The sequence below is a fragment of the Strix uralensis genome, chromosome 16 (assembly GCF_047716275.1).
Source record: "Strix uralensis isolate ZFMK-TIS-50842 chromosome 16, bStrUra1, whole genome shotgun sequence".
Classification (NCBI taxonomy): Eukaryota; Metazoa; Chordata; class Aves; order Strigiformes; family Strigidae; genus Strix; species Strix uralensis.
Window position 1 is genome coordinate 13994832 of NC_133987.1, and position 13223 is coordinate 14008054.

Here is a 13223-nt window from a genome sequence, read left to right on the forward strand (position 1 = left end):
AAGTAGCAAAAGCATCTTTAAAGCCTATCATTAGTTGACTGTTTTTTAAGACTAGAAAGGGCAAAAGAACACATCAGACACACTTTGCTAAAGCTTCCCTCTATTGGTTGGAGACAGTTACAGCAACACATCCTGAATTGCTGAAAGCAAGCAGCTGCAGCAGAAAGCAGCTTTATCAAAGCATACTGATAGGCATAAGATCACAGATTTTGCTCTTACGTGTCATAAGTGTAATACTCATGTTCAAACTGGTGGCAGGAACGTGGGGTCACTTCATATACACCTGTAAACATTAATTCAGAGAATGATTTGCTGATAAAATTTCAACCTTACTGAGTTGGCTGAAGTCAAGATCACATGAGACCTGAGGTACAAATTTGACTATATATCTACGGCCTTTCACATAGACACTTGTAAATTAATTCACCTCTCTTCAGTCATAGATCACTACTGGGAGCTGTGCAGAGTTTCTAATGCACACTGATACAAAACACAATTAGGCATCACTACAGATGTCTATATTTACATAATTACAAACACAGCAAACCAAACAAGCCCAGAAGTAACCTATTATGGCCCCATAGCTGATACCCTTTGACTGATTATAGGACCACTGTATTATTGTATTGTGAATGAGACCACTGGCTCCAAGGATGAAATGTGCAAAGCTGAAAACTGAACCAAAACCAAATACATGTGTTAACTGTTTTGCTAAGGGGCCATAACAGAGAAGTAGCTCTGAAAGCATTAAAAAGAGGAGAAAAAACAAAAATCTAATTTTAAAACATTCTTTTTTTTGTTATAGATAAGCCTGTGGTACTTTTAACAGTTATCCCTTAAGAATCTTGTACTGAAATGAACCTTCTATTTGTCAGTCACATTATAATCAAAGATCAAAGACCTTCACTGAGTCCAAAACAAAAAAAGATATTTTACTTCTGGAATCTGTATTTCAGTAAAGACTAAATAGTAGGAGAATTCTAAAAACTCAGAACAGAGCACTTATCTACAGATGTAAATAAAACAATGCCTCTCAGAAACCACAACAAATTTTTTTTTTTTTAAATTCCCAGCAGTATTAGTTGACCAGTTCTTATTCATTTTTTAAGCTAACATTTTAGAGCTGTTACCTGGCTTTGAAAGACAGAATCTGTTAACTCCTTTGGAGAGGTTATAAACACCAACATTCTCTGGTCCATTTCCATCCTGATAAAATTCCTGTAAAGCCGCAACACAATTCACTATTAGTAACTACCAAACAACAAAATAAAAACAGTATTTGCCTAAAGATACATTAATGCTTCTCTTTTATAGCAGCTAACACCACAAGACCATTTTACCAAATCTAAGAGACAAATCTCAAACATCAATGTTCCTGTACTGTATGACTCCCTAGAGACACAAGAAAGTTTTGATTCCAAGCACAATCCAACCTACCTACACAAGTTGATCAAAAAAATACAAGAACGTTTGTTACCTACGTACCAGTGTAATTGCATGAGAAAGAGAACACCTCAGCATATATCCAGTCTGCCTGAATTCTACTCCTGAAACATCTTCCTCCATGACTTCCAACTCCAAAGACTTATTCTTCCAGCACCAATCTTCATGTATAATGCTTACTAGAATACACACCACAGAAAGCATTTTACTAATGTAAAACTGTGTGAATAAGGGCAGGTTTTGTGGTACAAAAAGCTTGTATCACCCTAACTTCCCTGCACAATAATCTTCAAAGCTAGATATACAACAATGTCTGTAGTAACAGACCCGGCTCACAGCACTGCAGCATCACCAGGAATCCAGCCCATCTCGTAGCAGAAAGCTATTATAAAAAGGAATAATGAAGACTGATCACCCTGGAAAGTTCTGCAGTGTGCACTACCATTGTGATAGTCAAAGAAGCCTAGAGGATATCAGAACCTAACTCGAATTTCACCCAGCAGAAAGGTTCTGACTTGTGTATAAAAGAGCAATCTGTGTATACTCCTTCTACACCTTTCCCTGGAAAACAATGTATTTTCATAGTAGGGCAAGGCAGGCTGGCCAAAATGCGTATGGCTCTTAGGAGAGTTACTCTGGAAGCAGAACTAGGGTGTGCCCCTGTTCTTAGGCTTTGCACAAGTCAGTTGATGATAAAGTCCTCTGTCCTCACACCAGCCATGTAGACCCTAAAACTTAGGGGACCAGTAACCTGTTAAGCTGACGAAAAGGGTTAAATTTACAAGATTAAGAAAACTCAGTGCACTGTATATAGTATTTTCCGAGATTCTCACAAGTTGCAGAACTAGTTCCATGTTGGGCATACTGTAAACGGTATCCGTAATAACAGAAACATACAGATTCAGTCACAAATTTAGCTACTAAGGCAACACTTGAAGCAGTTCCCCACAATCCTACCTTTGTATTTGCCAGGTAGCACATTTTCAAATGTGAAGGCCACTGAGTCCATGCTTCCAGAGAGCTGCAGGTTGCGTTTTTCACCCTGGCGGCTCACAGACTGTAATGTCACCACCAGATCACCACAAGCATCTGTGCAGAAAAGACAGCAGAAAATGAGACTGCATTCTGGCTTGCCAGCTTTGCCTCCAAAACCCCCACTCCAACCAAGCTTCATGTGTACCAACATTAAAACAATTACTCTCTTCCAGTAGAGAACGTTTCTAATTAAAACTCTTTATTTCTTAAGTACAGGTTTACCAATGCTTTTATGCATTCTTCAGGAAGCTTGAGACTGTTAATTGTATTCTTTTATCTAATGGCAACCAAATCCCTGCATCGACCTCACTCTGCAGAGACTACAGGGCCCAGTAAACACCTGAGAGACAGAATACAAAGTGCAGAGAGGATCCAGAGAGGAAAAATGAAGGGGTAAAAATTACAAAAGTTAAGCTCCAATCATCATTTGCTGAAATCAATAGGTAAAAGAAAAATACCAGCAGAACCTTAAGACTAAAGAGAACAGAGATTGCAAGCTTCTGTCAACAGCTTGAGCCTCTATCCTACAGGTTTTTACAGGTTTTTTGTTTTTTTTTTTTTTAAAATGCCTTATTCACCTCCAGCACTTCCCTGATGGATATACAGTACCCCTAGTGTCAGCCAGGAGCATTTCCCTCTGGAACTTACCTACCTTCTGAGGAAGGCAAACAGGTCAGAATTCCTTCCTGAGGAAGGAATACTTGCTTATTCCTAGCAAGTATTAAAACCAGGTACATCACTTACTCCAGACTTTATTAAGGTACCTTATTAAGCTGTAAGGTCTCCCGAAAAAAAGAGCTGCTTTGTCTACGTGCTGAAGTTAAACTTACTTGTCTGCTGATGGGGCTAACCACAGCAAGCATCTTGATGTAAACAGTACTCATTCACACATGCAGTGCTGAAGTTCTCTGTTCCCATTTCCACCTCACTTTCAAAACTGGCTTACCTAAACAGGTGATCTTCCCCGAGACGGATGCCAAAAACTGAGAGAAGGTCACATCCATTACTGGTCTGTCTGTAACAGTAACAGGGAACATTTTGGGTTTCAAAGCCAACCCTGCTCTGGTCTCAGCCTCTGGAATAATTACCTGTAGAATATATGACATCAAGACATCACCAGCTTTTAGATACCAGTCCAAATACACCCAACTCTGCTGAGTTCAATCCACTTATCAGAAATTAGAAAGTGGAAATTTACTGTAAACCCCAGGCAAAGTAAAACCAGCCTCCCAAACATGCTTTTCAAAATTGTGTATTAAAAATCCTCCAAAGAACTGCAATAAAACTGAGCTAAAATACTCCAAACAGCTCAGTTTCAAAAATCTGAGTGAATTTCACTTCAGGATGTAGTGCTGCTTCTACATCAGGCTATTTAGTTATCTATGAGGACAGTTAGAGGCCTTATAACCATGCACTTCCTTATCTTCCAGCCTACACTATCTCCCACAATGCAGAAATCATGGTGGTTCTGCTACAGGTTCTGCTGTGACCCATAATCTCAGGAACCATTTAGGCACCAAGAAAGGTACGCATTACACGTCTTACTCACAGGATAATATATTATGGTAAGAAGTGACCTAAGGGACATCACAACTAAGAGGAGAGAGAAATAGGAACTTTCAACCCCAACAGCCTGATCTGCTTTTAACATCTTATTCAGGGGAAAAAAAAAAAAACAAACCAGAAATAACTGTAATTGTTTACATAGTGCAAACAGGAGAAAAGGACCAGGAAAATCTAAATTCAATTGCTCAAATTTTAGAAATTAAATGTTTAAAATCTTCTAAAACCTCATGACAGTCCTACAGTGGAAAATGGAAACTCATTCTTACCTGAACATTGTATGTACCCGGTTTTGCCTTAAAACAAAATGCTCCGTGAGAGTCAGTTTCTGTTGTAATCAGGGATGCTTTGTCCTTGTCTTGAGGCATCATGGTTACCTTGTATTTACTAATCTGTTTGACTGTGTCGGGGAAACGAGTTACTGAGATCCGTCCACACACACTGAATCTGTTAAATAAAAGCCAGTCATCACAATAAATATCTTGATTTGACAAAGCTCATTAAAAAATATTTGTGTTAAAACTTCCTTAGAAAGTAAACCTCACTATGTTGAGGTAATAACATGTGAATTGGAATGGATTTCTCCTGAAAGAGTGTTCATATCGAAGAGGTACTATAAGCACACACAGCGGAGCAAGTACAAACTCCTGTTCGATTAATGGGATCTTTTCTTTTACAATGAAATCACCATGATGTTATGTAATGTTTTTATTTGAAAGCAACTTGCTTCACTCTTCCCTGCCACCAACCCAATCACTTCAAGCTTTTTGCTTTTTTTATGGCTAGGCAAGCAATTGACTTTTAAATAGTTTCAAATGTTTTGTGTCAAAGACCTCAAGTATGGCAGGTAATTCACTGGAACACAACCCCAGTACACCCATGTTTGTGAAAACACAAGACAAGATGACAAATTACAAGCTGTTAAGTTTTACTTTTCATCTTCAACAGCACAACATATTTAGTGACTGAAAAAACTGTAACTGATCATTTAACAGCACACAGGGTTTTTTTCTAATGAGCTAGCTAAGCCTGTATGAGCTACTTGCCATGTGCTTCAGTAAATTCCTAGTTTTCACTTCTCTGGAAGGCTGCCACTATTTCCTCCTCAGGAGAAGCTCCTGGACACAGAACCATGTCCCTTTTGTCTTCCTCAGCTCACACAGTATCTCCCACCACTGCACAGCCTTACACTCCCAAAATCATCCTGCCATCACCATCATACAGGCTTATGCCCAACAGTCAAAGAATCACAAACAAGAAAAAGATAATTCATATAAGACAACTATGACCTTGAGAGTGAGCAATAAAATGTAGAGGTTTGGTACAACACTGCACCAGACAGCTACATAACTCCACTCCAGCACAGAAGGAGAGTATCTGAAGTGCAGCATCTGTGCAGAAAGGACCTCTGTTGCTTTCTTGGTTCACATATGTGGTAAAATTGCTCAATGTACCCATGTCTTAGCATCTTCATTTGCAAGGAAGAGGTCATTAAGAGAGTGCTCTAAACCTTAACTAGTATTGAGCAAAATACTGTGGACAAAACATTATCCTGCACTCATGCTGTCCTATTTACCTTGAATTTCTCTTAGCTTCTGACCACAGTACACCAGTCATGGGAAAGGACAACCTGTTTTCAAGACCCTGTCCACGTATCAAATTACATTTTCATCAGTGACACCAGTACCTACCCTGTTGCAATGATGTTTGCCAGCTGAGGTGTATTTGGAGCAATCTTCACAGTAATAGTATCAAAGAACAGATGCTCTTTCCTAGCATGAATTGTGTATGTACCTGTTGTTATGTTCTCAAGGCGGAAAGAGCCATCAGCTTTTGTTTTTACTGTAACAAATAATGAGAATTAAAAAACAGAGCATGTGTTGACTCTCTATCCTTTTGCGTCAAAAGAGCCAGAGGGTGTGCACTGCTTTAGGCTATTTTAAATTTACATTGCACAACAAAGAAACAGTATTATGCTTTCTTACTAGACCAACCTTCATTTCTGTATTTCAAAGCACAATTTGGCTTATGGTTGAAAGAAAATAAGAAAGTTTCAACAGCAAAACAAATGAACACCTAATACTCCCATCTAAGCCAGAAAATGAAAAATTAATCAACAGCTGAAAACCACTTTAATATTTCAAATTAATTGCAACAAAAGTAGCATATTATCCTGAAGGGTTAATTCCATTGCAGACACTAGTCCTGTACGTGAGCTTAATAAAGGCTTTCCTGTAGTAACAAAGACCAAGACCACTGCATACCTTTAATCTGATTGTTCAGAGTCACAGTGGCATCAGCAACACCTTCTCCTTCAGGACCGTTCAACACCCTGCCTGTGACAGAGAAACCCATCACATGGAAAACAGGCTGAAATGGGAAAAAAGTTAAAATTAATCTTTACTCAGTAAAAGCAAACACACAGCTATAGCAGTCAACACTGATTGTTTTACCCCTGCACGCATACAAACGAAATTTATTTCCAGCTTTAGGAAAAAAATGTACCAGGATAATCACAATGAAAGTACATATCAATCTCCAGGCATACTGCTCCCCTAAGTACAGGAACAGATTCTCAATTTATCTGCATGAGTACAGTTCAGAAGGCCCAAATCACAGATCATAATGCCATTACACAAGGCACTCTGTAAAATATACAAACCTACAGACCCTTCTCCAGAGATCTGACAATCTGAATGAGAAAATTTAAGCAACTTGAAAGATTATTGCCTGTTTGCAACATTCACATGAAAGTGAACATAGTAGACATCTCTCCCCCATTTTGTTTCCTCCTAGTAAAAGGAACTGAAGTGTAGAAATACAGCATGATGCTAGATACTGTCTTCTACCTGCTGTGCAAGAAGGTATGTGTAATAAATGACTTCAAACTTCTTACAAGGAAGTTCTTCCATAATACATCTGCTTTCTGCTAAAATCAGTTATACTTTCACAGGAATGAATGGCATAAAAAGACTATTTCCTCTGAATGCATTACCTCAATCTGTAAACTGTCATGCTCTACAAGGAAGTCCAATCTAGATGGTGCAACATCAAAGGTAATTCTCTCTCCCCTGTAGAATGGTATCTGAAAGAAGAAACATCGCTTTGACTCCTAAGAAGCTATGATGACAGAATTGTTTTCCTTTACCATTTCCCGTGTCCTTATCACCATCAGACACCCCTATGAATGGTCAAATGGGCTGCAAACTTCCTGGTAAAAGTAACTCAGAGGGATGGAGACAAGAATAAAGGCAGTATTTCAAGACTGATGAAAACCATATGAGATTATCTGAAGAGACAGAAAAGTAACCCTCTACTCAGAATATAGCAAATGGATATGCAAGAGCTTACAAATAGGAGACTATATGATTGCTAGAATGGTTAAAGGAATGAAAGAATTTGAATCCCACTTCTAGAGCGTGCAGCCTGAGAGTGCAGGACTATCACTCTATGTGGTGCACAGACAATCATGCTCCCACACTATCCAGACATAATAAAGAGAATGGGCAAAAAAGAAAGCAGAGGACTTAAAGAACAAGAGGTGGCTGTAGCCAACTGAAACTTTCAGTCTGCCAGCAGCCTCTAGGTGTTGCTCTGGCCAATGTATTCAGGTAATTCAGAGCCTGATTTGCAAGTCCTTCCTCAGAAACCACACCAGAGCCCACCACAGCAACTTACTTCACTGTCATATACTTTAGGTTGGAGGTTCCTATTCCAATTATTTCATCCAATTCAAAATATTTCAACTATTTCTGTTTTAACAGCTACAGGATAACAACCCAATGGATAGACAAGCAATGAACTTTCCAGCTACTTACCACAGTGTATGCCCCGCTTGGCAGAGAAAGAAAGCTGAAAGATCCATCTTCTTTTGATACAACATTGCACAAATAAGATAGAGACTCATCTCTTGACTGGAACCCATCCACAGGAGAAATATTGCAGCCCACAACATCCTGTGTCAGTAAATGCAATACAACTTTTTTCTTGTGGCAAAACAGAAAAAATAATTTCAGGGGGGATACAGAAAGGTTCAAAATACTATACTGTGAGCGAAGGATGGGAAATACAAAACCATTTGAGAGGCAAAGTCTGACAGCATGGCTTAAAACTCATGTACAGGTAGAAGAGATAAAAGCAGCCAATAATCAACTTTATGGCAACAAGGACAAAAAACTGGGAAATTCAACATTCCCCCCCGTACCCCAAACTGCACCACGTGCCCTAACATTAACTGACTTCAGTTCTGTGGACAAGGTTAACATTACAGAGCAGAGCTCTACTCAACAAATCACAGTACATGACAAAATGTTTCACGCTCATTTCATAACACACCGTAAAGGTGGCAACAGAAGCTGTTGAACTTTGTCTTCACATCAAGAGGACAAAGAGCAATTAAGACCTCATGCTGAAGACAAATTATAGCTACTGTACAGTGAATGTCAGGATTTGCCTGGCAACATATCGTGTCTTGTGCCAGAAGCTGGTCTTTCATTACGGAGAAGTGTCATCCTCCCGAGGGAACACATTTACTAACCAACATTTAACATGCAAAAAGGTGTAACTGGAAAAACATTGTCTTAAAACTGTAGTACTTAACCTTGCTGACCCACAGGGAATATACAGATCAATAACATGCTGTGAGCCTTATTGTATTTTGCATTTGTTGCCTGCTTCAGTTCAGGTCTTTGTTTTCTATGCCCCTGAACAGCCTGATTGTTGAGGAACCTGGCTGTTTGAAAACAATAATGAAGAGTTCAAAAGAGTTGAGATTCAAAGAATTTTCTAATTTGTGTCCAAAAAATATGTAGACCTTAAACCTCAATTTTGCCAACATTCAAACAGATGGCTACTGTGTTACATATCTGAGTTATTCCATGGAGGTCATGTGAAAACTCAGCATGTATGCAAATGTTGTATTACAAGGGCCTTGTTGAAAAAAAAAAAAAAAAAAAAACAAAAAAAGTACAGCTTGAGGAGTCATACAGTTTAAGGTTTCTTTAAGCCAAGCTCAATAAAGGACAGAGATGAGCATCAGGGCAGTATGAATCTAGAAGCTATTTAGCTGCTACTTATTTATGTCCATACTTGTATTGAAAAGGTACTGATATGCCATTACCTCTTTAGTGACTGAAGAAGAGAAAAGGAGAAACATGACCCCTTTCATTGGTTCTCCATCACTCCTTACTGACCCAGAAACATTGTAGCCTGCAACAATCAGAGGGCTAGCAGCATAAGCGTTAGAAGTTGTCACTCGTACCACTGTGTTTGACTGAAATACATAAACACATACATGTTCATCAAAAGTAGGTATTAGATCTCATTTACAGCACCTAAATAACAATCAGAAGCTCTATATTCAACAACAGAAGCAGAGGCCAGAGCAGCAGTACTCAAAGAGGGTCCACAGGCTATTCAAAACACAAAGACACTAAAGCAAAGATACTTTGCAAAACAGTATTTTCCTGTTTTACTGATTTAGGAATTGCTCAGAATCTCAGAGCTCCTCAGAAAGCAAGAAGTCTGAGAGGGAAGGACTAGAGCATCTGCTACAATACTCAAGCTTCTGCAAAATGTATAGGATTAGAAGACCAAAAGCAAGAGCTCATTTGCCAGTCCTTCCCTGGCTGGCTCCACTATCTTCATACTGGGCCTGTGCAAGGCAGTTTCTTCACTACCTAAATGAAATTTATGAAAACTCCATTAACCTTGTCCACTCATAAAAACCCTTCCTCACACTAGCTGATCAAGACAAGGTCTAGCAGATCCACCCTCACTAAACAGGTAAACCAGAACTTTTGTAGGCTCTAACCTCTTTTAACATCCAGGTAGGATGAGATGCAAAGATTTCGTATTCACCAGGAAGCACTTTAAAGAAAGCAAACCTGTAAGGCAAGAAAGGGGTTATGTCTCTTCAGAAATAGTCACAAACATTTGTTTACAGAAGAACAATTAAGACTATGCACATTAGAAAAAATATTTCAGAACTACTATAATCCCAGCTGATATGGCAGAATTGAAAGAATCTTGTGTAAATGAACAGAGGAATTAAGTATGCACCACCCATACTCACTTTCCTCCAGGTTGTGTAATAGTTGCTTGTATGTTTATGTCACTGCCAGCATTCCTCAGTACAACCTGGACTCCAGCAGGACCTAATGTCTGACCTTTGCTGAGAACCTGTCAAAATTAAAATAAACCAGAGTATAAATGGACAAAAATAACTTGCAGAGCTGATGTAGAATGTTTTTATGAAGGTAGAATTAGCATAAGATAGAATAAATAAAGGTAAAAGAGTCTAACCTTTCCATTCACAGAAAATCCTGTGAACACAAAGTTAATATCACCTCCCTTTGTGCAAATGTCATTAATGCCATCCACATGGATGTCTACACTGGTTGGTTCTGGAGGGGAAGAACAATAAAACAGCATAGTAGTTAGCAAGAGAGCAATCATGAAGCAGTTCTACTTTAGCTTTACAAAACTCTCATAGAAATGCATTAACTTAAACACACAAGTGTTGCTCTGGAAGTCTTGCCTCAGCAAAGTTAAAGCACCCACAAATCCTGATGCTGAAATCCTCTTTCCCCTTCCCATTGCAGCCATTTCTGTTAAAAACCCACATTCCTTCAAATCAGCTCATGGGTTACTTTGCCAGGGTCTACCTTACAGCTTTATTTTCCTCTGGTACAGTAAGTACATTTTAGTTATTAAACACATACAGTAGGGCTTATCTCTTTTGAAAAGCACTTGATTTTTCCTGCCAACTGCAAGTTAGAGATAGTTAAGTCCCACATTGCTGATACACTGCCCTATTGTAAGAAGACATATGAGCACTTACCAAAACTCCACCCTAGGGGAGGCTCAATTTTAAGAATGAAATCCCCCTAAAAATAAAAAAATAACTGTCTTCACTGATCTAAATTCAATTTAGCTAAAGGATGAAAAAAAGTCAGAACACAAGCATCATGCTGCAGAGTAACACAAGACTCAAGTGTCCCATTCTTTTTTCCCCTTACCTAAGATACTCTGGTTCAAAGAAGCAGCAATATCTACCCAGGCAGGCTGGGATGCTGGGCTCACATCCAGCCAGCTAAGAGCAAAAATTAAGTATCATCATGTTTACACCGCTTCCAAACCAAACCTGGCTCATGTTCAAGCAGCTCAGTGTTAGAAAGCATTCAAATCTATCTCTACCTGCCCCAACAGATGTGCTCTAAATCAGCCTTTAGTATTTCCCCTAGGAGGTCCTACTCAACCATTCTGCCCAAACACAGGATAACAAAATTTCGATCCTATTAAAAGATCTACACCGAAAGGGTATCAATCTACACAGAGATCAAATCAGTGGGCACCACATACATTTTGTCACATACGTTCCAAAGTTCATCCATGCAAAGGCTTAAAGACCTAAAAATGAAATCACTGAGATCAGAAAGCATCTTACATTCTTAGATTGGGAAGGGAAGGATTTATTTGGCGGCTGGGCTAAATGACCTTCAAAGGTTCCTTCCAACCCAAACCATTCTATGATTTTATTTCTGATCCCTAAGTTAACCAGCTCTTTAAAAGAGCAAAACTCTTAAGACCATCTGGGGCAGTTTGTATTTAATTTAAACATCTTCCCAGTCTAAACAGACATCAAACTTCCAACATGTTCTGAGCTTCCTGTATCATTATTTTTATAAGACATTTTTAATATCTGCAATTAATTATTCATTTTCAATTTAATCGTAACAAAACATATTATCATACAGATTTATTTTCATTTCTATAGGTAGACAACTGAAAGCTTTATCTCTACTCTGTTGGAGCCCGTACTTTCTGTGCAGTGTTTGTATAGCTGCTAGCACATGGTTGTTGGCAGTAACTTGGGCTCCCAATGCTGCAGTCATTCAGACAAATAGCACGAATGCAACACCACAGCTTAAGTTACTTTTCTCATCATCATACATAGCACTGAGAAATAAAATAGTTGCATTACAAAAACAGTTGAAAGCTTGGTCCAAAACAAACTAAATTATGTCCTAATTAAATGTTTCATGGGTGGGCGTTGTTCTGGCGTTTAATCTGCCGGCAGATCAGACCCAGTGTTTCAGTTCCTTACCTTATCATAGAGGGGAATCATGAAATACCCATTGTTTGGAGCACAATCTGTCTGGTATTTCAGAGTACCATGTTTTGTATATAACTTAATCTAAAAGAAACAAACACAAAATTACTTTAAAGCACGTGAGCAAAGCTGGAATAAGGCATTCTCTAACCAAGTGCTTTTACACAGCAGCACCCGCGTGTCCCCAGGGGGTAACAGGGAAAAGGTTTATTTCAAGAAGACGACAACCTGTCAGGCAAAGCCGGCAGAGTTCGGCCCTGCGCTCGGAAGAAAACGCTTAAAGAAGCGCCCCACGTCAACCGAACCCAGGCCGCAACCACAGTCAACTCAAACAGCGGCCCGGGCACAAGGGCCTAAGTCAGAGCCCGGGCCGAGCCTTAACCGCCGGGCAGAGAAGCGGGGGCCGCCGGGCGCCCTGCTGCAGCCCCGGCCGGCTGAGGAGAGGGGCGGCGGCGCCCACCTCGATCAGGGAGTAGTTGATCTCCACATCGGACTTGACGAAGCCGCCGCAGCCCACGACGATGTCCTCGGAGCCCCGCGCCAGGGCGCAGCAGAGCGCGCAGAGCAGCGCCGCGGCCCAGGCCCGCATCCCGCCGCCGCCTCCCTGACTCAGCGCCGCCCGCCGCGCCGCCGGAAGAGACGGGCCGGGCCGGGCCGGCGGGTGCTGCCCCCTGCCGGCCCGGCGGGCTGCGTGCCCGCTCCCCGCCGCAGGCTGTCCCGCCCCCTCCGCACCGCGGCCCGCCCGCTGCCTCCCCGGTCCCCCCGGGGGTTGCCCCAAGTGCCCTCGTGCCGCTCCCGGGTGACGCGCCGCCCCGCTGCCGCCCGCCGGGGCTGAGGCGAGGGGGCCCCTGGCCCCTGCCCCATCCCGCTGCCGGGGGGGCTCCGCCTCAGCGCGCGCCCGCTGCCGGGCTGCGCGAACCCAGACGTGTCCCCGAGTTGCTCCCGGCCGGACTTTGCCCGCCGCCCCCGGTCGGGACGGGACGGGGCGCTCCGGGGCTCCCGCCAGTCGTTACCCCCCACGCCCGGCCGGGACGGGGCTCTCGGCCGCAGCCCGGTGAGGAAGCGCCTG

General features: G+C 41.3%; 1 protein-coding gene across 4 annotated transcripts in view; it reads right to left on the reverse strand.

The window, feature by feature from the left end:
* LOC141951007 (BOS complex subunit NOMO1) overlaps positions 1-12787 on the reverse strand; it is a 28813-nt gene extending 16026 nt beyond the window's left edge. For 3 of the 4 annotated variants that reach the window (XR_012631238.1, XM_074886678.1, XM_074886679.1), the window contains exons 1-17: positions 12615-12787; positions 12149-12238; positions 10883-10928; positions 10345-10445; positions 10115-10221; positions 9854-9926; positions 9161-9313; positions 7860-7997; positions 7037-7126; positions 6306-6411; positions 5733-5883; positions 4311-4488; positions 3425-3566; positions 2401-2532; positions 1486-1622; positions 1131-1218; positions 220-283 (exon numbers count right to left, since the gene is read on the reverse strand). Coding sequence is in view for 3 of the 4 variants with exons in the window: in XM_074886678.1 (XP_074742779.1) it covers positions 220-283; positions 1131-1218; positions 1486-1622; positions 2401-2532; positions 3425-3566; positions 4311-4488; positions 5733-5883; positions 6306-6411; positions 7037-7126; positions 7860-7997; positions 9161-9313; positions 9854-9926; positions 10115-10221; positions 10345-10445; positions 10883-10928; positions 12149-12238; positions 12615-12743 (1925 nt within the window). In the remaining variant the exon portion in view is untranslated. The remainder of the gene's footprint in view (positions 1-219; positions 284-1130; positions 1219-1485; positions 1623-2400; positions 2533-3424; positions 3567-4310; positions 4489-5732; positions 5884-6305; positions 6412-7036; positions 7127-7859; positions 7998-9160; positions 9314-9853; positions 9927-10114; positions 10222-10344; positions 10446-10882; positions 10929-12148; positions 12239-12614) is intronic. The other variant, XM_074886680.1, reaches the window with a different exon arrangement.
* Between the last annotated feature and the right edge of the window lie 436 nt (positions 12788-13223).